This window comes from Girardinichthys multiradiatus, chromosome 20 (genome assembly GCF_021462225.1).
Source record: "Girardinichthys multiradiatus isolate DD_20200921_A chromosome 20, DD_fGirMul_XY1, whole genome shotgun sequence".
Classification (NCBI taxonomy): Eukaryota; Metazoa; Chordata; class Actinopteri; order Cyprinodontiformes; family Goodeidae; genus Girardinichthys; species Girardinichthys multiradiatus.
In genome coordinates this window covers 29364841-29389215 of record NC_061812.1, presented here as the reverse complement: position 1 = coordinate 29389215, position 24375 = coordinate 29364841, and the positions used below count along the sequence as shown (strand labels likewise).

Here is a 24375-nt window from a genome sequence, read left to right as displayed (position 1 = left end):
TGGCATTGAGCTGTTCTCTAATCTGAGCTGCTGTTAACCTGCGATTTCTGAGGCTGGTGACTCGGATGAACTTATCGTCCGCAGCAGAGGTGACTCTTGGTCTTCCTTTCCTGGGGCGGTCCTCATGTGATCCAGTTTCTTTGTAGCGCTTGATGGTTTTTGCGACTGCACTTGGGGACACTTTCAAAGTTTTCCCAATTGTTCGGACTGACTGACCTTCATTTCTTAAAGTAATGACGGCCACTCGTTTTTCTTTATTTAGCTGCTTTTTTCTTGCCATAATACAAATTCTAACAGTCTATTCAGTAGGACTATCAGCTGTGTACTGTATCCACCTCCTGCACAACACAACTGATGGTCCCAACCACATTTATAAGGCTTGAAATCCCCCTTATTAAACCTGACAGGGCACACCTTTGAAGTGAAAACCATTTCAGGTGACTACCTCTTGAAGCTCATCGCCAGAATGCCAAGAGTGTGTGGAGCAGTAATCAAAGCAAAAGGTGGCTACTTTGAAGAACCTAGAATATAAGACATATTTTCAGTTGTTTCACACTTTTTTGATCAGTATATAATTCCACATGTGTTAATTCATAGTTTTGATGCCTTCAGTGTGAAGCTACAATATTCATAGTCATGAAAATAAAGACAACTCTTTGAATGAGAAGGTGTGTCCAAACCTTTGGTGTGTACTGTATATATATATATATATATATATATATATATATATATATATATCCCATAGGAAGCCATTGCAACAGAGCTTACATTAGTGCTACTCATATGTTGAAGCAATGCCTTAATCACATTACCTAATCTCAAGCTACGCTATACAGAACTTCTGTCTGCATCAATGATGAATTAATCCCTTGGCATGTCTAATACCAAGTGATGAAACTTAAATGGATTTTATGTGTGTATGTTGTGTTTTTATTGAATAAAACAATATTCTGATCTGAATTTACGTTAAACAACTTCTTTAGCTCTTTTACATTACTGTCAGTTACTGTAAAATGTATGTAAAGTATATTTTACATACATCGCATTTTAGAGTATTTCTAAAATTGGCAGAGATGATAAACATTAAAAGAATGCATATTCAGTTTAAAACCTTTTTTGAGTGCAAATTATAAATGATAGGGTAAGGTCAAAAATCTGCACATTCACCCACCCAGCAGCTAATCATGTGTCCAGTCAGTGCTGCAGAAGACACCCAGTGATTCACACTGCACCATCCAGCTTCTAATGCAGGGTGAATTAAATTCTTGTTTCACTTTGGACAGCTACCAATGCTTATGACCTCATTTCCTGTTTCAGTGCTGATGCAGAGCCAATACTGCTGCGCTACAGTGTTTTTTTGGGAAGCACAGCCAAATCAAAATGTCTTTCTCAGATAAGGCAAACATGTTCCCTGCTAAAACATCTCAAACCTCATTTATATATGTCTTTGAGGTGTGCCAAATAAGTGAGATTTCACAGATCTGACAAAGCACAGACTTTGGGTAAGTGGGAACAGCGGGCAAAGGAAAAGTGAACTACGGAGGTAATGAGACTGCAGAGCTGACTAGATGGCATCACTAAAATGGAAATAAATATTTAATGAGAATTCCATCTGATTACTCCATGTAGTAAGCTTGAGTTCTTAAGTGCACATATGAAATGATGCGTTGTCTTTCTTAAACAGACAAACAAGACTGGAAAATCCTCTTTAGCTCCAGAAGAAGAGAGAAGAGGTGCATGGAAGATGAGAAATGTTCAGTTACCAGGTTGCCAACAGCCAGGACATTCTCAAAATTTTCGGTCATTGGGTAGTGCTCCATGGCCATGAAAAGAGTGTTGAGCACAATACAGATGGTGATGGCCAGGTCAACAAATGGGTCCATGACAATCAAGTAGACAATGTGCTTGAGTTTTAGCCAGAAGGGGAAGCATTCCCAGATCAGGAAGATGTTTGCAAACTTGTACCAACAGGGAGGACACTTCCTTTGAGATTCCTCTAACTCTGCAGGATGAAGAAGAAAAATAAAACGTGATGAATTTTTATTTCAAAGAGGTTGTCTATTGTGATCATTTTTGCAGGGTTAAATTTAGTGCAACCTATTTACAATATTCATACCTTAAACTTTCCCCATTTTGTCACATTACACACAAACGTCAGTGTAGTTTGGGGGGGATCTTATGATATTGACTAGCAGAAAGTAGGGCATAATTGGAGAGTGGAAGGAATATTATATGTTTTTACATTTTTTTTTAGAAATAATAATCTAAAAAAATGCGGTTTGCATTAGTGTTCAGCCCTTCCTGAGTCATTACTCATTAGCTGCAAGTCTAATGAATAATAGGAAAAAGCATATGTATGTGTTAGAATGGCCCAGTCAAAGTCCAGAGCTAAAACCCATAGAGAATCTGACTGAGCACAACCATGTTTCAATGTTAGGATGGTGTGTTCAGATCGATGTGCGTTGTTAGTTTACTTCCGCTCATAGCAAATAGTATAGTTTTGGTATCAAGTGACCAGAACACCTTCTTCCATATATTCAAGACTTCATATGGCTTTCTTAAAACAACTGCATTTTTCTTACTATGCTTCCATAAAGGCCAGATTTGTTTAGTGTATGACTAATATTTGACATGTCAAAAGAATCAGCCACCAGAGCATTGGGTCTCTCCAGAGCAACCATGGTCTTCTTAGCTGCTTCTCTGATAAATAAGTATTTTCTGATGACAGTTTGATCAGAGTTCTGTGAGATGTTCAAAACTTGGGATGTTGTTTTATAACCTAAATCTGGTTTAAAGTTCTCCCCAACTTTTTCTCTGACCTGTCAGCTGTCCCTTGGTCTTCAGGATGCTTTTGATTTACTAATGTTTACCCTTGCAAACATCCAAGTCCTTTAAAGAAAAGCTGGATAATTCTCGCCATTCCTATAAAAGTATTATAAGATTTTTGCGAAATAAAATAAACCAAGGGCACCAAGCGTACCTTCTAACAGTGTGTTGGTGACCACGCTCATCTGACTGTTGGCACGGTCCTTTCCTTTGAAGGAGGAATTGAGCTGATCCACAGATATCATAAGAGAGCCGGAGTGTTTCTTCTTAATCTCCACATCTGTAGTCTGTACTCAGAGAAAACATAGATGGTCCTTCAGAAAAGCACCAGATATGTACAATTACACTCATTAAAAGCAATGCTTTAAAGCTACCTCTGCCACTAAATGATACCCATGTTCCACAGAAAAGACAATACACCCACAGTCTTCATATCAAATCTGCAAATAACATTGAACTCTTCATGATGCCTTTGCAACATTGAATTGCATGCACTGGCATGCATATCATGTCAACAGAGGGGAATTCAAGACACCATTAACATCTACACCATGCTAAGTTTCAAAAGAGGTCAACAGGTAGAAACAGGTTGACTGGTTGAGAGAAGAGGAGGTCTACCATGCTTGCTGTAAGGGGAGAAATATTGTTACAGAAAAAATGTTTCAGGCTTGTTTGTTGCGCCATCTAGGGTTAAGAATGGAGGGTAGATGTAGACAGACAGGAGGAGAGCTGCAGCAGAAGAAGGTGAGTGTAAGGGAAAGACAGATTTGGAGAGAAATTGGTTGATAGGAAAGACAGTAAATGCTTGGGTGCCGGCATCCCATAGAGGGAATGTTTGGTAATGGTATGAAGGGGAAGTTCATGAACATGAAATGTTCTTTTTGTCTTAAGTTAGTTGATAAAATATTCATTAAGTTTGTTAGAAAGGGAGTTTGTAAAGATGTTTCTGCTTGGTATCTGCTTTTTAGGCATTTAAAAGATGGAAAATAGCATTAGATCAATCAGAAAGAGTAAGAATCTGGTTATTCAGGAAGAGAAAGGAGAGCTTAGAGTTTGGGAAACAGAAAAACAAGGGGACAGGGATCTGGGCTTTGAAAGTAGGAGCTGCAGAGATCAGGGCCGTCATCATGCCTAAACTGTATTGATGTCCCATGGACGTCCTTACACTGTCATCAGTGGCTGCCTTATCTATTTTCACCTCAGGCAGTAGCCGTCTGCCAGGCCCAGGGCCGATGAGAGACACCACGCCATTGCAGTCCACCGTGCTGTTCCGCTTCCCTCCAGAGTGTGGCGCCAGTGGGTGGATGCGCGACGAGCCTTGGCTGTAGCCGCTATAACTGTTGCGACGATAAGGTATGAACAATGAGCCTCGGCGGTCTTCGCTCTCCTCTACAGTGCTGTGCTCGTCATCTGCAAACTCGTTCTCCGAGCCCATGTCCTTGGGGCGCCCCTTGAAGCTGAAGATGCTGCTGCGGCTGTTGTGGCGTGACATGAAGGGCGAGCCTGGGATACTGAGCAGAGACTGAGGAAAGACACATGGAGGCCTTAAGTTTGTTAAAAACAGCTAGAGAGAATGAGCAAATAAAAACATAGAAAACAGACAGCAGACATGAGAGAAATGAGAAGTCTCAGTCAAATGAGAGAGAGGTTTGCAATTGAGACAAATACATAAGAACTACTACAGTGTATAATGTTTACGTTTAGAAATAACATTTTAAACTGTAACAATCATTTATTGCGTTTCTGTCTTACATACATTTTTTGCATTGCACCAAAAGAAATAAGCAATTTTGATTGATAATTGCTTTCCTAATTGTAATATTTCAAATTTGAGCAAATGTTTAGGTGCCGATCAGTCTCAGCAAAATATAAGATTATGAGATGGAGCAAAAGCAGCTTGTCAACTACTTATGTAAAATTACCAAAATACAGGCACAGCTCAAAAAGTTAAAATAACTATATTTATTTTCAAGTTATTTAGGTTAAGTAACATATATTGTATTGTTTTATGACCCATAAAAGAGGTATATTTGTAGCATTTATTACTTTTAATTTGGATAATTATGACTTATAGTTAATAATAGGCCAATATTCAGTTTCTCAGAAAATGTGAATATATAAACATCAATAAAATTACATGTTCTGTTAGGGCCAACACAATAATGGGCTTAACTGACTGCAGTAAATGTCACCCTCCAAAAGGAGAGCTGGCCACAAAAGATCATTGCTAAAGAATCTGGCTGTTCAGAGTGCAGTGGCCAAGCACATTATTGAAAGTTGAGTGGAAGAAAAAAAGAGTGCTAGAAAAGGGTGCCCAATCAGCAGCGATAATTGGAGCTTTAAAGATGAAGAAGCACAACGTATTCAAGGGTTTGTGAGACAGCGGCCGGAGTCGGTGCTTCACAAGCCAGCACATGAGAAGACACATCTTCTCATTAGCTTCAGGCCATGGTCAGCAAAATTAGGAGAAATAAACATGCTGTTTAATGAATGAATAATATATGAGCTGCAGTTGTTAAATAGGTTATTGAAAAAATTTGTATTTTTAAAGGCAATTTATTTTTTTTAGATGTTTACCAGTTAAAGTGAATTTCCATAGCAGAGTGTTCTCTGGTAACACAGATTATGTGCCTCTTAAAATGGAAATTGAAAAAGCTGATCACATCAAACACACTAAGCATGCCTTAATCCCCTAAATCTGAAATTCGAATAAACTTCTATTAGGTGGCCAGCTTAAACATGAAAGTATTGCAAATCAACCTTTAAGTTACACAGGATCACTTAAAATTCAGAGGAAATGAACCAGTCTCTACATCGAGTTCAGCCTGATCTTCAGTTTGTTAATATAGAATAAAGCTGCAGATTAGTAACGAACATACTAGTCCTCAAAAAATGACAGCACAACAATAAAAAACTTATATCGCAGGTGAACCTGCTGGTGTACTTAGGATTATTGTCCTGCTGCATAACTGAAGTGGACCTGAATTTAATGTCACAAACTGATGGCTGAATATTCTCCTTCACGTAAAGCCGTCAATACTTTAGATGATGTTCTGGGTATCATTAACAAGCGTTAACATAAGCGTTTTGTAACCTCCTGGATGAATCGTGGATGCGGTATTGGTGTATGATTGGCAGGTCGACCACTCCTAGGAAGGTTCACCACTGTTTAATGTTTTCTCTATTTATGGATAATGGCTCTATGGTTTGCTGGTGTCCCAAAGCCTTTGAAAGGGCTTTGTAACGCTTTCCAGACTGATAGATGTCAATTCCTTGACTTTGTTTCTCATATGTTCTTATGCTTCTTTAGATAGGCTCATGTAGTGGTGCTTTTTGACGTCTTTTAGCGTACTTCATGTTGTTACACAGGTTCAATTTAAGTGATTTCTTAATTCTAGAGATCTAACAGTAATTAGGGCTAGACGCAGCTAGCAACCTGAACTCAGTTTAGTTTTCCAGGGAATGTGGCTAAAAAAGCAAAACAGAAAAACTCTGGGATAATACTTTTTTAAGCACTGTACAAAGTGAATATTAGTTTTTCATTTCCTTTACAAATAATTATACTTGATCAAAAAATGCTGAAGTGGGCAAACAAACATGACAAAACCAAATTAAACAAAGCAGTTATCTTGACAGAAGTCTACAAATCCCCTGAAAATCCTCCATGTAATTGTTAACAACAATCCAAGTCCAAGAATAGCTTTTACTTTTTCAGACTGCAATAAAAAATATTAATCTAAAAATGACAAGGACGGAAAATAATATTTTGAAAAATATGTTCGTCTATTTCTAAGCATTACTGCTTATTAACATTTAGTGAGCACCGCACTTATTCCCATTCTAAACGCTATACACCCCCATGTATCTGTTAGTGATCTTCGGGATTCAACAAATCAGGGAACTGAAATTAATATCAGCTTGCCTTCCTCCATGTAATACAAAGTTTTAAAAATGTAATTTTAAACTCAACATAAATATTACAATGAATAAGTCTGCATACAATAAAACATTAAACTTCGTAGTGTCAGGATCTGGGTTTGTTTAGCTCTCGGAGCCGAGATTTCATTAACTTCAGGTTACCACCCACAGTCTAATGGTCCGACCGAAAGATTAAATTAGCAGCTAGAATCAACCCTACAATGTCTCATGTCCACTAACCCTTCTGACTGGTGTGCATATCTACCTTGGGTAGAATATGCTTTAAATTCTCACATCTCCTCTGCCACTGGACGTTCGCCTTTTGAGGCCTCACTGGGCTATCAGCCACCCTTGTTTGCTGCTGATGAAAGAGAAATCACTGTGTCATCCGTCCACCAACATGTCCGCCGCTGTAAGACCATTTGGAACTCAACTGTCCAGAGCCTCAATCGCACTGCAGATCAAAACAAGCATTTTGCTGACCGCAAACGCAGACCTGCACCGGCGTATCGACCTGGACAAAAGGTTTGGTTGTCGGCACGTGATGTGCCCCTTAAATCCATGTCTAGGAAGCTTTCGCCTCGTTTCATTGGACCCTATGAGATTGAGATGGCAATTAGTCCGTCTGCTGTTCGTCTTCGCCTTCCTGCAAGTCTTCGTATCCATCCCACATTCCATGTTTCCCAGATAAAGCCAGTGGTCTCAAGTGACCTCTCTACGGATATACCTGCTTAAGACCTGGATCCTGAATCTCATTCCCCCTGGCGACCTGACCATCATAACTCAGTAAGCCGATCTTAGTATCAAAATAACTATTTGCTCTTATTTTCGTTTTTCCCTCCGTTACCCGTACTCATCCATTCTCTTCACTTCTCTCCTTACAGTGAGAGATTTCGTCCGTTCGGTTCTTGACTATATCTTCAATAAACAATCTTTATTTTACTTCCTCCTCCTGAGTGTTCTCTGTATGTGGGTCCGAGCTATTTTCGAACATAATGACACATAGACTTTTATGTCTCCAAACTGAACAATGTTATAACCTCATAGTCATTTATATAAAATAAATATATACAATACTTTAACAATCTGACCAGATGCTATTAAAGAAAACACATAATTTAATTTATAATCTATAAACTATTTATGACATTCAACTATAGCTCTAGAGTTTTTGATAGTCAATAATAAAGTTGATTTCTACACTGTTAAACGCTTCTGGAAAATCAATAAAACGACAAAATAATATTACTGGTGATGTAAATAACTATTGGCAATTTTTCAACAAAAATATATGGTCCTGAAACCGGCTTGACAGGATTCCTTTTCTTCAAGAAAATGACAAAGCCTCAGGTTAAAAACATTTTTCCAAAGACAAACTAATCTATAATTACATAAAATGTGGCCTAATAAACATACTTAAATTATTCACCAGAACAATATCTTCTTAAAAAGCAGGAAATACAGAGGGGAAAAATTGTAAAAATGCCAGCTTTAAGGCTACACCTGTGAGACTGTATGAAAATGAAAAATCTAATGTAACTTGTTAAGACAATGTATCAGCTGTCCCATTTGTTCAGGACCACAAATGAGCCAATGCAAAACGGCCGGCATATCCACCGTTAAAGCAAATGTTGCACATCACTGGACTGAATCAATAATTTAGGACCAGGCAATAGCAAGAAGCCACACACCAACCACTAAGAACACATATAACCTTTTGATATGAAGCCCTCAAAACATGTCATTTTGCAAAAGCTGATTTTTTTTCCTGACTGTACCTGGTTCATGATGGATGTCTTCCTCCCGAGTCGAGGTCCTGGGAAGCGGATGGTGCTCTTCTTGCTGCCATCGTCTGACTCAGACTTAACTACCTTCTCACTGTCTCCTTTCTCCTTCTCCTGCTCTTTCTGGCGCCATTTCTTCTTGCGATTGCGACGCTCTTTGGCACTTTTTGAACTCAGCTTGGAGACCTCAGAGGAGCTACGGGACAAGTGACCCCCTTCCACATCCTCTAATGCAGCCTCTGACACAGTGCCTGCTGATGTGGCCATAGCAGCAGCCTGAAGTAAAAAACAGACCTCATAATAAGTACATGCAAAAAAGATCCAGATGCTTCTATCTCAGAGGAAAGATAAAGCCTACCTGTGTCTCCTCCTGTTGCCTTTTGAGTTGTTCCAGCATAGCTTTGAATTCAGCCTCTTTTTGCTCAGCCTCCTCCATTGTGGCCTGATTCTGCTCCTCATAAGCCATGGCCACCACAGCCAGGATCAAATTCACTAGGTAGAAGGAGCCCACAAAGATGACCAGCACAAAGAAAACCATGTAGGTCTTCCCTGCAGCTCGCAAAGTCTTCGAGAAAACAGAAAAATAACATGTAAGACAATACAGACGATTATATAAATAACCAACAAAAAAGTGCCAAATTGTGATATGGACCAAAAAGGATTGTTTTTGGTTCTAAATAAAACTTTTAAAAGTGTGGTGTGGATTTGTATTCAGTCCCCCTGGTTCAACAGTCTTTGGGGTATGTCTCTACCAGCTTTGCAGATTTACAGACTGAAATTGGTGTCATATCTGTGAGGAAAATATCTCAAGCTCCATCAGACTGGATGGAGAACATCTGTTCACATGCATGTTTAAGTCTTACCACAGTTCCTCATTTTATTTTAGGTCAGAACTTTTACTAGGCCTTTCTAATATATTAATATGCTTTGATATAAACCATTCTGCTGTAGCTCTGGCTGTATGCTTGCTGGTTTTGTCTTAGAAGGTGAAGCTCTGCTCATGGGTCAAGTCTTTTACAGCCTCTAACAGGGTATCTTCCAGGACTGCCCTGTATTAACTCCACTGATCTGTATTCAGCTTCCCTGACCCCACTAAAGGACAGCACCACCACAGCATGATGCTGCCAACACAATGCTTTACAGCAGAGATAATGTGTTATGGGAGATAAGCATGGAGCACCTTCTTCCAAATGTTTGCTGTGTCCACAACATGTTTCCAGTCAAACTGCAAACACAGCCTCTTAAGACCTCTGTGTAACAAAGACTTTCTACTTGCTACTCTTTCATAAATGTTAAGTGCCCAACTAATAGTTGTTTAGACAGATGTTTCTTCTCGATATGTAGCTCCTCCAGAGTTATCATTGGCTTTTGGCTGCTTTGCTAATTAATGCTCATCTTTACCTGACCTGTCGGCTGTCCTTATGATGCTTTTATTTCACTAATGTTCTCTATCAAACCTCTGAGGTCTTTAGAGAACGGCTGGATTTATACTGAGACTAAATCAAAGAAAGAGGGACTATGGGTGAGTTCTGAAAGAAATTGGTTACAATTGATTTTATTTCGGGGTATCAGAGTAAAACTGGCTTAATACCTACACATTTTACACTTTAAGGATTTTTCTTATCATTTGTTAAAAAAATAGACCCATGAATCATGTTCCTTTTACTTTCACCCATTCATACTCGCTTGTGTATGTATTTGTATTTGTGGTTGTGGCCAAACAAAATGTGAATATTTTGTAAGGGACTATATGTAATGCAAGCATGACTGGGTGCTTCTAAATTTTATTTAATGCTTTCACCCAGAAAATGCCGTAATTGAGACCAGTGACAAACTTATTTGACATGAAGGGAAAGCTATTTGAACTGTTTGTGTCACATCCAGAGGAGGTGGAAATACAAGTCAGATGAGAGCTATTGAAGTCAAACTAAAATCACAAATACATTTGCTTGAATTTGTGAAATCAACAAAGGCCAAGGTCTAAACCAGGGATCAGCCACCTTTATAAGCCCAAGAGCCAATTTTGCCTTCAGTCCAGCTTGACAAAATTTGTTTAGAGCCACAAAAGCAACATGACTATTTGAAACAAAATAGCTTTTTTATAACACCTACTATAGGAAATCAGTTTAGATATTTAAATGAAATAACATTTTATTTAATAAAATTTTTCTTCAAGGGGCTTTCATTTTTTTATAGAAATTGAAGTAAAATGATGAAAAAGGATGTAGTTTGCATCTTACTGACAACAAAAATTACTTAATAAAAGAAAATATTCCTCACTATTGGTTTCATTCTTTGTGGAAATGTTATGCATATATTGCATGAAGGGTCATAGGAAAACTGCTAAAGCTAGCATTTTTAATTCTAAAACGCTCAAGACATAAAGAGCCACAGTAGAGGGTCTAAAGAGCCACATGTGGCCCTGGAGCCACAGGTTGCAGACCCCTGGTCCAAACTAAGCAGAATAGACACAAAGTGTTTAATAGAAATCAAGCTGTTAAAGTAGAACTGAACATATAATTTAGAAATCTGAAAAACATTAGAAATATTCACAAAGTGAGAATAAATCCCATCTGTAAGTTACATTAGTAGCAGCGGTTTTCCTTATAACTTGTCCTGTTCTACCTTTTGTTACACTGACAAAAAAAACTGAAGTGGTGTTGATGAAAGTACCTTTCATTAATTCATGTATACAACTTATGAATTACTGGCTAATTGGGTCAGGTCTAAACAGTGGCGCAGAAAGGTGCAAAGATTTTAAAGAAGAGAGTAGTGAAAATTCAGGAAAACTTCTCCTTACCAGCATGTAGAGATTTTCCCAGAAGTCTTGAGTCATGAGACGAAAGAGAGTAAGGAAAGCCCAGCCAAAGCTGTCAAAGCTGGTGTAGCCGTAGTTGGGGTTCCTTCCAGCTTTCATGCATGTAAAACCCTCTGGGCATCGTCTGAAAGAAAAATCACAGAAATATATTAAAAATCAGTTTTAATGAAAATATTTTACTATTTTTAACGCCATATTAGTGTGACTAATATTTGTGTTCCAGTGTATTTAACAGAAGTAAAACTGGAATATACAGACCCATTCAATAAATTAAAATATTGTTAAAAAGTGAATTAATTTCAGTAACTCCATCACTCTGTGAAACACATTACACAGATTAATTGCACAGAGAGCGATGTTTTCAAGCCATATAGCTACTGAAAACAGAACATTTAAGATTAGAATATATATCAGACCAATAAAAACATTTGTAATACAGAAATGTGGGCTTCATGACAAGCATGTTTAATACCTGCTTAAAGGTTATTTTCAGAAGGTGCTTTTAGTCTGATAAACCAGCCTGGCCGGAATACATATTCAAATTTATTGTATGACTGTATTATTATTTGTGGAAGGTTTTTCTTTCATAGTTCTTGTTTCTCTACAAATACTTCAAAAAAGGAGATAAGATTTACTTGCGTTTTTCTATTCAAAGATAGTCAAGTTGGACTAGACAACAGGAAACTTTCAAGATTTCTTCTGTGTTGGGTACAGTCCACTAACAGGGACCAACCGACACCCATCGTGAACCCGTATTAAGTCACAACTCACCCTGAGTCGGAACTGTTTCCACAAAGCAGAGCATCTAGAGCACCGGGCAGGAAGTAGAAATTTGCTGCAAAAAAGCAAAGTGGGACAGTCGCTTTCATTGATCAATGCCTGTTTGAAGAGTTAGTCAGTGTTTATCTTTCTATTTCATAAAAGCAAAATGAAAAAAATATTGTATGAGCTCAGAAATGTCCAGGGTTCCTACATATTTTTTCTTTTATAATTTCATAATTGTCAGACTCAAATTTAGCATTCTCTGTCAATTTGTGAGTGACCCCATTTGTTGGATATTTAATGTGTTACAGGAAAAAAAAGACTTTGGAATAACTGTGCATCGTTTTAATAAAACCAGCAAAAAAACTGTCAAACTGGAGCAAAGAAATTTATTGTGTACACAGTATATTTTAAGATTTCATTTTTTCAAAAATGTTTTCATACATGAATGCTGGAAAAATACTTCATCAAGTTCCATACTTGTCCAGAGTTTTCAAGACTGTAGGAATCCTGCACGAGTCTCTAGTTTAACCCGTGCGACAGAGGTTATACTCACAGGTGTTCATGATGAATTTGTCCCAGTCAAAACCTCGGCTACCGTTTTCCAGGTACTGATCAGTCATGTTGATCGGCCAAAAGACGCACTTGTTCCGGAGGTTCCCCATGAAGAGCTGCAGTCCAATCAGCGCAAAGACGCTGAGACAGAAGACAGTCAGGATCATCACATCCGACAACTTCTTTACAGACTGGATCAGAGCGCCCACAATGGTCTTCAGGCCTGTTCACACACATAAAGAACATCCACCCACACACACATACCCAAACAGATGTGCACAAATGCACAATCATGGAAATGGGCCACCTCACACATAGACACCATTTGTATATATTCACACACAAACATATGAAGGAAGGACGAGAGTAAGAGAAAAACAAATAAAATGTCTGGCAAATGATTCCAAACACGCATGAAACAGTTTCTGCTATGAGTAAACAGGCTAACATTAATTGTCTGAAATTGCTCCGACCACCTTATAGAAAGTTTGTGAGGTCTGTGCAAGTTTAGATTGAACTCTTCTGAATCTGCCAAAAACAGGGGTCAAAGTTCACAATAATTTCAAACAAGACTCGGTGCTTTGAGTTAAAATGAATTAAGCTCACTTTCTTCTAAATACAACTTACATACAGGCGATCTGCACTACACCGTTCAGGATGTGCAGCACACAAAACAGCTGAATTAAGGCTGCAACATTGTCATTGTTTTTAGTAACTGATTGCATTTGTTAAACTTCATGTTTGTGGTTTTTGCCTGTTGTGCTTACAAATATTAGCAAATATGTTACCCTGAATCTTACTTTAATTCCCAGATGGAGCAGTTTCTGCCAAAATATTGTCAAGCAAGAAAGTCTGATGAGAGCTGACTGAGCAGATTGCCCTGGAACTGAACATGTTTTTATTCAATCTAAAATATTAAGTAATTTAGTCAGAAATGCAAGATGTTATAGTAGATATGGAATATTGTATTATACTTTATAGAAGATTTTTTAAAAACCATCACAACAAATACTGAAGCTCTATGGGACGTTTCCATCGGACAACTGTATTATCATTATTATTTGCATGTTTGAAAACATCTCAAGAAATAAAAAAAAGCAGAGCAACACGACAACTAAAGTAAGGTTTAAACAGGAGAGGAAACATTCCTTCATTTCCTTTAACTGCATCAACGAAACAATCCCAAACCAACTTCAGTAAGTGTATGGTAAAATCTACACGTCATTTAAACGCAGCAAGACCAAAAGTGCAAACAAAGCACAGATGCAGGTTTACACAGGGAAGCAGAAAATGAAGATAAAGGAAAAGACATGCACATAGACTTAGCTTTTAAGAGCTCTGGAGTAGGAGTTTAGGGTTAGTGAGAGGAGGCATGCAGGTCCTTTAAACGCCAAGGCTGATGGAAATGGCTACGACAGTATAGTATTAAGCAAGATGATGAACTTATTTTAACTAAAAGAAAAATGACTTTTATCCCACCTTTTTTTATTCTCGGTGCTCTTTGCACAATATAAAGGATGCTAAGTGTGTGTGTAGTAAAAATGCAGTTTTCAAATGATGGCTTCATTTAATGAGGGACAAAAGCTATCCAAACCAACCTGGCCCCAAAAGTAAACTTTACTTTTCCTTTCCGGCAACAACTGCCATCTGTGAAAATGAGTCTTTTACATTTTGGTCTACTCAAGTTTGGACTTTGAATAGGCCACTTCAAAATCTTCTTTTTTTAAGCCATTCAGAAACCTTGCTGGTTTGCTTTGGATTATTGTCCTGCTGCATGACCCAAGTGCAAATGAGCTCAAGATCATACGCTGATGGCTGGTTATTATTCCTCAGGATTTTCTGGTAGAGGGTAGAATACATTGTTCAACTACCACCAAGATGGGCAACAACCAAAAAGTTAAACTTTTGTCTCATCAGTCAGGAGAATATTTTCCCGAAAGTCTTAGGGATCATCAAAATGCTTTTTTGGACATGTGAAATGACCCTTCGTGTTCTTTTTGGTGATCAGTGGTTGTAGGGCTTGCAGCTCTCCCATGGAAGCCATTTTCTTTGTCTGTTCCTCACTCCTAAATCATGACCACTCAAGTGAGGCAAGTGAGGCCTGTATTGCTTTAGATGTTGTTCTGGATTCCTTTGTTTACTCCTGCATGAGTCACTTATGTCCTCTTGGAGTATTTTTGACACTGCTGGGAAGTTTCACCATTGTTATCTCCATTTATTGATAATGCCTCTCACTGTGGTTCACTGGCATCCCAAAGCTTTAGAAACGGCTTTGAACCCGATCCCAGAGTAATAAATGCCAAAGATTTTGTGTATCATCTGTTACTGAATTCCTTTAGATCAGAGCACGATGTGTTGCTTCCTGAGATCTTTTAGCCTACTTCATTGTGAGATAGGTTCTATTTAATTTTTTTGTTTTATTTCATGGTAATAGTAATGGTTACTAGTAGTAATCAGGCCTGGGTGTGGTTATTAAAACCTAACTCAGCTTTTCAAAGCATGCGATTAATAACAGTTAAGTCATGGTTTAACAAGGTGACCATTAACGTTTTTGCATAGGATCCATAATATAGAAAGCTTTTTTACCTTTATAAATAAATAATAATAATAATTTGCGTATAATAGTTTTGTGTATTTACTCAGGTTATCTTTGATATAATTGTTTTTGTTGGACCAATTGTTTGTTGAATATTGGACCAATTGTACGTTGCTGGACGCTACCAGGCCTTCCTGCGTTTTCGGCCATTTTGTATCCAAAGGACAGTCCGTTACTACAAATCCCAGTGGCCACTGCGGCAGATATGACGGGGCCGTCCCAAGTCTGACGTCACAGGAGGTAATATAAAAAGGTGAACGCTTTAATCCATTGCCTTCAGCTTGGGACCTCGACACGGTTACCACGCAACTGAAGCATCTCTCTGGAGAAGAAGATGTCCCATGTGGATTCTTCATTTATTCTCCTTCGTTGGCCAACGAAAAATTCATGAAAGAGGTTTCTGGAATAAGAAGGCCAGAAATTTCACCTTGCCGATTGAAGACGTGAGTTTAACACGTAACCAAAAACCACGGAGTTTCAAGGAGACGCAACTTTCCCTCCTTGCTTGGTTCTACTCGACTGCAGACGGTCAGATCATATTTTTCCTTTTCGCCAAGGAGGCCAAAAGACGGAGATTGACCACTTTCTTGGAGTATCCGCGGACGCGTGGAACTCTTAGACCCCCTTTTTTTTCACTCGCTGCCCCAGAAGGAAGACTTCAACAAGTAAAGTCCACCCTTTTATTTTTATTTCTTTATTAGGAATAGTTTGGGCAGGGTAGAGGAGATTTAGTGCGATGTAGAATCGCCACTTAGAGACTAATGTGTTCTGAATTGTATGTGCATGCCATTGTTCTTTTGAAACGTGATTACTGTTGTTTTCTGAAGCCGCCGAGTCTCGCAAGATTGTGCTTTTACTGTGCGAACACCTGAGAGCAGGTGCGCTGTGAAACTGGACTGCTATAATAACCTTATGGTGAAAACCAACCATTTTCTTTGTCTTCAACTTCATGTTTTATGAGTTGCTGCCAAAGGTTTTACAACCCTTTGTGTTCTGTAACATCCCCAGCGGTGGGGGAAATTTTATGACTGTGCATCTCACTGAGCTACACTTTCTGGCAGGCTGCGCTCCCAAAGCTTCGTTCAACACCATATTCCCTTGTCATATTATCACTTTGGCCACAACTGCTGGTTGATTCCATACACACCCACTGCTGTTTTGCTTTATTTTGTTTAGTTAGATATTTTACCCTTTTGTGTAGAACTTTGCATGTTGAGTAGGTGAAGATTATTGGATCGAAGAGTTGATTGTATCAGGCGGTTGATTCAATAAACATTCACGTAGATAAAGAGGACTCGTTTGTGTTTATTTTGTGCAAGAGTGATTTGTCAGTCAAAATAAGGTTAAAGTTCCCCACGCTTCGGCAGAAACGGTTGATTAAACAGTGACATCTCTGGTAATAGTTATCAATTATTACTGAGTATTTAACGGTTGTAATTATCAAAGGCGTTGAGCCACAATTACAACACCAAAAGACATCTCTGGTTTTGATTCATAAATGAGGATTTTTGGTTAAGAAATAAAAAAAATTTAAATCATGATTTTTAATTATAATTATAGATAAATATTAATTAATCAATAATCATAATCCCAACATTTTTCAGTCAAAAAAAGCAAAGACAGAAGAAATCTGCATGGAAAACATCATCCTGAAATATTCAGATATAACTGAAGTGACTCACTGATGGGTGAATGCTGTTTCACAAGCAGTTTAAGCAATGCTTAATTTAGAGGTTTTGCTTTAAGTTATTTTTTTAATGCCTTTATAATTTTGGGACTTACTCCCATTACCACAGATTAAGTTGCTAACATTTGGTGAGACAAAAGCTGTGACTTTAAAAAAAAGATAAAATATCTAAACTACGTGGAGGTTTTGCGTAATACTGTTTATTTCACACATTTATGGGATGCAATTAGTGTATAATAATCTAGTAGACTAAACAAAAATAAATAAATAAATGATTTCTGAATCAGATTTGAACAGTATGTTTCATGCAGAATATTTAGGCTGGCAGTCTTACAGAATTAAATAGTTTATATGAGAACAAAAGGCTGTTCTGTGCGCAAAGATATGATAGCGTATTCTTATTTTTCTTCCTTCTTACATATTTCTTGCCTAAAAATTCACATTGACTCGTTAAAAAGTCAAAAATACTGTAAAATGTTTCTGGCAAATCATCACAGAATTTTTTACAGTCATGGGTGAAAGAAAGCATATTTACATATTTTCTATCAATTGGGGGTTTTCAGAGTGCTTATATTCATCACAGATATTTCTATTTAGGCAAAAATCAGTTGTGTGTGGTTTTGTATATTTTAGTTTAGATTGAAATATTTTTTAACCTAGTATAGAACAGATCATTAACAAGTTCAAATCCTATAATTGACAGACATCATGCTCTCTTTTAACCATGACTGTGCATTTGTCCTTCAAAATATTCTTGCTGTGCATACAGAACATGTGAACCCACAAGACTGCCTGCAGACTGCTCAGCCAATCAAAAATGATCTACTACCATTTTTGATTGCAATAAAGGAGATATACAAACAAATAAATCAGAGAAACATCCTCTGGTTAGGCAGGTAAGTTTAGGATCAGCCTTAGTGTTTAAATGGGAGTCTCACCTGGAATGACAGAAATAGTTTTCAATGCTCGGAGAACCCTGAACGTTCTCAGCGCCGAGACATTCCCAAGGTCCACAAACTCTGTTATATATCTGTAACAAGGTAGGATGACACACAGAACAGAACCCTATGATACACACCACACACGATAACAACACACACGAATGACTGTGCAAGAACATGACACCAGCACTACCATCGAAGACCAGGAGGGGACACCACGGTGGGACAGATGCTGAACACCTGTCCGGCCAGTGAAAGGAGGACGGAGGAGGAACAGGAAGGGGGAGTGAAACACAACCATGACTAACATGAAGCCCCGTGATCGCCCACCCGCAAGACAAACACCTGTCTTACCTGGGATAACTGAAATAGTTTTCAAAGCCCTCAGAACCCTGAACGTACGAAGAGCTGACACATTGCCTAGGTTTACAAACTCTGTTATATACCTGCAAGGTGGATCAGATACAGTCACTCAGGAGTTATCCAAGATAGAGGAAGAGGAAAAAAGTGACAAAATATTTTAATAAACATAACTAACATGATGGGATTGAATAATGTGGACTGAATTTCCTGGAAAAGTTTAACCTAATTTCATTTCAGTTCATTTCATTAAATCAAAAGTCATCCAAACAAACAGTTAAGGTCCACCAAGGTCAACCAATCAACAAAACCTCCAACAAGGATAGTTTGGTTTTTGTGAAGTGGGGTTTTGGCGAGTACTCATGAGTAGTCAGTATTATTTCTTGCAGTAAAAAACAATCTGAACCATTTCATCCCATAAAAACATGGGAAGAAGATTTCACAAGAGAGTCAAGCTAAAAGCTTCTGAGAGCAGATCTTCAGGGAGATGAAATGACGGATCCTAACAGCAATGACATTACAGGTCCTTCTCAAAATATTAGCATATTGTGATATAGTTCATTATTTTCCATAATGTCATGATGAAAATTTAACATTCATATATTTTAGATTCATTGCACACTAACTGAAATATTTCAGGTCTTTTATTGTCTTAATACGGATGATTTTGGCATACAGCTCATGAAAACCCAAAATTCCTATCTCACAAAATTAGCATATTTCATCCGACCAATAAAAGAAAAGTGTTTTTAATACAAAAAACGTCAACCTTCAAATAATCATGTACAGTTATGCACTCAATGCTTGGTCGGGAATCCTTTTGCAGAAATGACTGCTTCAATGCGGCGTGGCATGGAGGCAATCAGCCTGTGGCACTGCTGAGGTCTTATGGAGGCCCAGGATGCTTCGATAGCGGCCTTTAGCTTATCCAGAGTGTTGGGTCTTGAGTCTCTCAACGTTCTCTTCACAATATCCCACAGATTCTCTATGGGGTTCAGGTCAGGAGAGTTGGCAGGCTTTTCAGCAGATGGAAGCATGAAGTGCTCCAAAATCTCCTGATAGCTAGCTGCATTGACCCTGCCCTTGATAAAACACAGTGGACCAACACCAGCAGCTGACACGGCACCCCAGACCATCACTGACTGTGGGTACTTGACACTGGATTTCTAGCATTTTGGCATTTCCTTCTCCCCAGTCTTCCTCCAGACTCTGGCACCTTGATTTCTGAATGACATGCAGAATTTGCTTTCATCCGAAAAAGTACTTTGGACCACTGAGCAACAGTCCAGTGCTGCTTCTCTGTAGCCCAGGTCAGGCGCTTCTGCCGCTGTTTCTGGTTCAAAAGTGGCTTGACCTGGGGAATGCGGCACCTGTAGCCCATTTCCTGCACACGCTTGTGCACGGTGGCTCTGGATGTTTCTACTCCAGACTCAGTCCACTGCTTCCGCAGGTCCCCCAAGGTCTGGAATCGGCCCTTCTCCACAATCTTCTCAGGGTCCGGTCACCTCTTCTCGTTGTGCAGCGTTTTCTGCCACACTTTTTCCTTCCCACAGACTTCCCACTGAGGTGCCTTGATACAGCACTCTGGGAACAGCCTATTTGTTCAGAAATTTCTTTCTGTGTCTTACCCTCTTGCTTGAGGGTGTCAATAATGGCCTTCTGGACAGCAGTCAGGTCGGCAGTCTTACCCATGATTGGGGTTTTGAGTGATGAACCAGGCTGGGAGTTTTAAAGGCCTCAGGAATCTTTTGCAGGTGTTTAGAGTTAACTCGTTGATTCAGATGATTAGGTTCATAGCTCGTTTAGAGACCCTTTTAATGATATGCTAATTTTGTGAGATAGGAATTTAGGGTTTTCATGAGCTGTATGCCAAAATCATCCGTATTAAGACAATAAAAGACCTGAAATATTTCAGTTAGTGTGCAATGAATCTAAAATATATGAATGTTAAATTTTCATCATGACATTATTGAAAATAATTAACTTTATCACAATATGCTAATATTTTGAGAAGGACCTGTATGTTATCTTACACTGGGTAAGGTTTTTTAAAACAGTGTTACTGTTTACACCACCATGTCAGGCACCCACTTCAGTTTCAAATTTAAACAGCAGCTACTGCTATAAAGATAATCTGCCTGTACCTAAGTGGTTGCCAAAAAAAGATTAGAGGAGCTACATTCTTCCTATAGAACTCAAATTAAACATTTTGTCCCTTGCAAGTGGTAATTCTAGGCAGATTTTGTAGGGCTTATGCAACATTTTGCAATAAATATTTTTTCTGTGGTGATATTGGGCTTCCACCCTACTGACCAAAAAGACCGAAAAGAAGAACATCCCCCCTCCTAACATATACATGTGGACATAATTATTGGTACCACTCGGTTAATGAAAGAAAAACCCATAATGGAGACAGAAATAACTTGAATCTGGTAATCATGAATAAATATTCTATGAAAATGAACAAATGAAAGTCACACAGTGCTTTTCAAAAATGCTTCAACAGAATTATTTTTAAAAATAAACTCATGAAACAGACCTGGACAAAAATGATGGTACCCCTGAAAATAATGTGACCAAAGGGACATGTTAAATCAAGGTGTGTCCATTAATTAGCATCACAGGTGTCTACATTCTTGTAATCAGTCAGTGGGCCTATATACAGGTAGTCACTGTGCTGTTTGGTGACATAGTGTGTACCACACTCAACATGGACCAGAGGAAGTGAAGGAAAAAGTTGTCTCAGGAGATTAGAAAGAAAATTATAGACAAGAATGTTAAAGGTAAAGGTTATAAGACGATCCCCAAGCAGCTTCATGTTCCTGTGACTACAGTTGCACATATTATTCAGAAATTTAAGATCCATGGGACTGTAGCCAATTTCCCTGGACGTGGCCACAGGAGGAAAATTGATGACAAAACAAAGAGATGGATAATAAGAACGGTAACAAAAGAGCCCAGAAAAACTTCTAAAGGGATTAAAGGTGAACTTCAAGCTCAAGGAACATCAGTGTCAAATTGCACCATCCGACGTTGTTTGAGGCAAAGTGGACTTAATGGGAGACGACCAAGGAGACCATTGTTGAAAACAAATCATGAAAAAGCCAGACTGGAATTTGCCAAACTACATGTTGACAAGTCACAAAGCTTCTGGGAGAATGTCCTATGGACAGATGAGACAAAAATTGAACTTTTTGGCAAGGCACAGCTCTATGTTCGCAGAAGGTAAAATGAAGCATATGAAGAGAAGAACACTGTCCCTACTGTGAAACATGGAGGAGGCTCTGTTATGTTCTGGGGCTGCTTTGCTGCCTCTGGCATAGGGTGTCTTGAATCTGTGCAGGGTATAATGAAATCTCAAGACTATCAAGGGATTCTAGAGAGAAATGTGCTGCCCGGTGTCAGAAAGCTTGGTCTCAGTCGCAGGTCATGGGTCTTGCAATAGGATAATGACCCAAAACGCACAGCCAAAAACACCCAAGAATGGCTAAGAGGAAAACATTGGACTATTCTGAAGTGGCCTTCTATGAGACCTGACCTAAATCCTATTGAGCATCTTTGGAAAGAGCTGAAACATGCTGTCTGGAAAAGGCACCTTTCAAACCTGAGACAACTTGAGCAGTTTGCTCATGAGGAGTGGGCCAGAATACCTGCTGAGAGGAGCAGAAGTCTCATTGACAGTTATAGGAATCGTTTGATTGCAGTGATTGCCTCAAAAGGTTGTGCAGCAAAATATTAGGTTAAGGGTACCATCATTTTTGTCCAGACCTGTTTCATGAATTTATTTTTAAAATAATTTTGTTGAAGCATGTTTGAAAAGCAATGTCTGACTTTCAATTGTTTATTTTCATAGAATTTGTATTCATTATTATCTTTGTCAGATTCAAGTTATTTCTGTGAACATTGTGGGTTTTTCTTTCATTAACCGAGGCGTACCAACAATTTTGTCCATGTGTGTAGTATGCCCTATCATTTCTGTCACAAGATGATGTTGTCCTTATGAACGGCACTAGCCTGTCCCTCCCCCAAAATGTCTTCTTGGTTCTCCAGACTGAAATCTTAGAGATTACTGAGTACTGCAGGTGCAATACTGACTCTCACTAATACTCCACACAACCCCCCTTAACAAGGATAATTAAGTCTCTTTTTGATCACCAAGAATATTACCACGTATCAGAAACACAAGAAACAAGTATTATATTTAGACTTTTCACTCTTTACTGTGTTAAACAGCAGAAGATTTCATCAAGTTGATTACTGACATGGGCATAACCTTAAAATAGAGAAATACCAATAATTTGGTCTAAAATAAAGCTTTAGAGTTCTATTTACCTGCAGCATTTTCATATGAGAAATAAAGCTTTATTTACTAAGAATACAACCCATTGACTCCAAATATTTTTATTGATGCTCCTTATTTTAAGGAAAAAATAGAGAATATATATTCCTTAAATTCTCTTTTAACAGTTCCATTGCAGATTTTAGTTTTTTCTCCATATTGATATTAAACCTGTTCTGCAATAACATTGTAAAATTAAAGGATTAAAGCAAAATGAAGAATATTATAAATGTGCAGTGACATATTTGCCTCCCTGACAGATGTTTAGCTTTTTGTCACACTTAAAATCAAACAAATGTTAATCTCAGAAAAAGATAACCAGGGTAAATAAATAAGCAGTTTTCAAAATATAAATATAAATAAAGTATATTTACCACCTTTTTGACTCAACATCACTTGCAACACTCAGGCCTCATTACTGTCAGACCTGTGCATCAACATACCACTTGAACAGGACCGTTCAGGCAACACGAGGTAGGCTAGAAGATTTCAAAAAGCTACATTATTTATTCAGGTCTGCATAAGTGTGACAAAAAGTAAAAACAGAAAAAATCTGTATACATTCTTTTTTGTGCATTGTATGTTTTAATATCTACAGTGCCTGTCAAAAGTACCCACACCCTTTGAACTTTTTCCTATTTTGTCACTTTAAAACCACTAACTTAGGATTTTAGAGGATTTTATGTGACAAACAACCCAACGTAGCACATCATTGTTCTTTGAAGGCCTCAGAGGTTTGAGAAGGGACACAGCAGACAGGTTGTATAGGAACAAAATGTGAAAACATCCAATGCATATTAATACTTTTGAAAGATACTGCATATTTTAGGTTAAGGTACATAGGTATTATTACTATTATTATTATTATTATTATTAAAACATTTCCTGTATGAGCCATTTTGACTTGTCATTGACATAAAAGTGCTATAAAGCAACTTTACAAGCACAATTATCCACTGATGGTGTCAGTAGTTGCAAAAGAGACAACAGGTTCACCGCTGCTGCTCATGATTGAATCTACACTAAAAATAACGTGAAAATATTTTATTGCTATATTTAGTACATTTGCTGCAGTTTTATACTAAAAGTGTTTAATAGATCATTTGCAAGTTTCATATGCTTGTTTATGCCATTTCTGTTTCCTTGTCATTTTTTTTTTTTTCATTTTAATATGTAACTACACCTCTTTTTATGGAAATGAGTCAACTGTTATATTAACATATACTTACGCCATTGAAATGACCATGAAGTCCAGCCAGTTCCAAGGGTCTCTGAGAAATGTGAAGCCATCAATGGCAAAACCTCGGGCAACAATTTTTGTGAGCGACTCAAATGTGTAGATACCCGTGAAGGTATACCTATAAAAGAAAGCCCAACGGAGAGTCAAGAGCTGTGACGAGATTAAGATGTAGGTTAGGATTTCAGAGAAGCAGTAGTGGGATGTATATACTTACTCTACTTGTTTGGACCACTCTGGTGGATCACTAAATGTCATGAATATACAGTTGGTCAAAATGGTACACATGATGATCATGCTGAATAATGTGAAAACACAAATGTTAAGGAAAACATTGAACAGCGCACATAAAATAACAAGATAGTATAAAGTTTTTTACGTTTTTTTTTACCAGAAAAATAAGTAAAGAAGCTGAAAAGGCAGATAGAAGACAGCAGTGTGATTAAGATAAGCTCCACTTTCAGCAGAAAAACAGTCAAGTAAATCATTAATCTGTACACTTTAATGGGAACACAATTAATGTATTAATAACAATTATAAATCACAGCAAAA

The 24375-nt window shown here is 38.1% G+C and overlaps 1 protein-coding gene across 1 annotated transcript in view; it reads right to left on the bottom strand.

The window, feature by feature from the left end:
• Positions 1-24375, bottom strand: part of scn8ab (sodium channel, voltage gated, type VIII, alpha subunit b) — a 68630-nt gene that overhangs the window by 23856 nt on the left and 20399 nt on the right. Inside the window, 11 exon segments of the mRNA XM_047347080.1 lie at positions 1764-2002; positions 2981-3113; positions 3992-4348; positions 8523-8804; positions 8887-9093; positions 11329-11470; positions 12118-12181; positions 12665-12886; positions 17885-17976; positions 23816-23944; positions 24041-24130. Of these exon segments, the coding sequence (XP_047203036.1) occupies positions 1764-2002; positions 2981-3113; positions 3992-4348; positions 8523-8804; positions 8887-9093; positions 11329-11470; positions 12118-12181; positions 12665-12886; positions 17885-17976; positions 23816-23944; positions 24041-24130 (1957 nt within the window).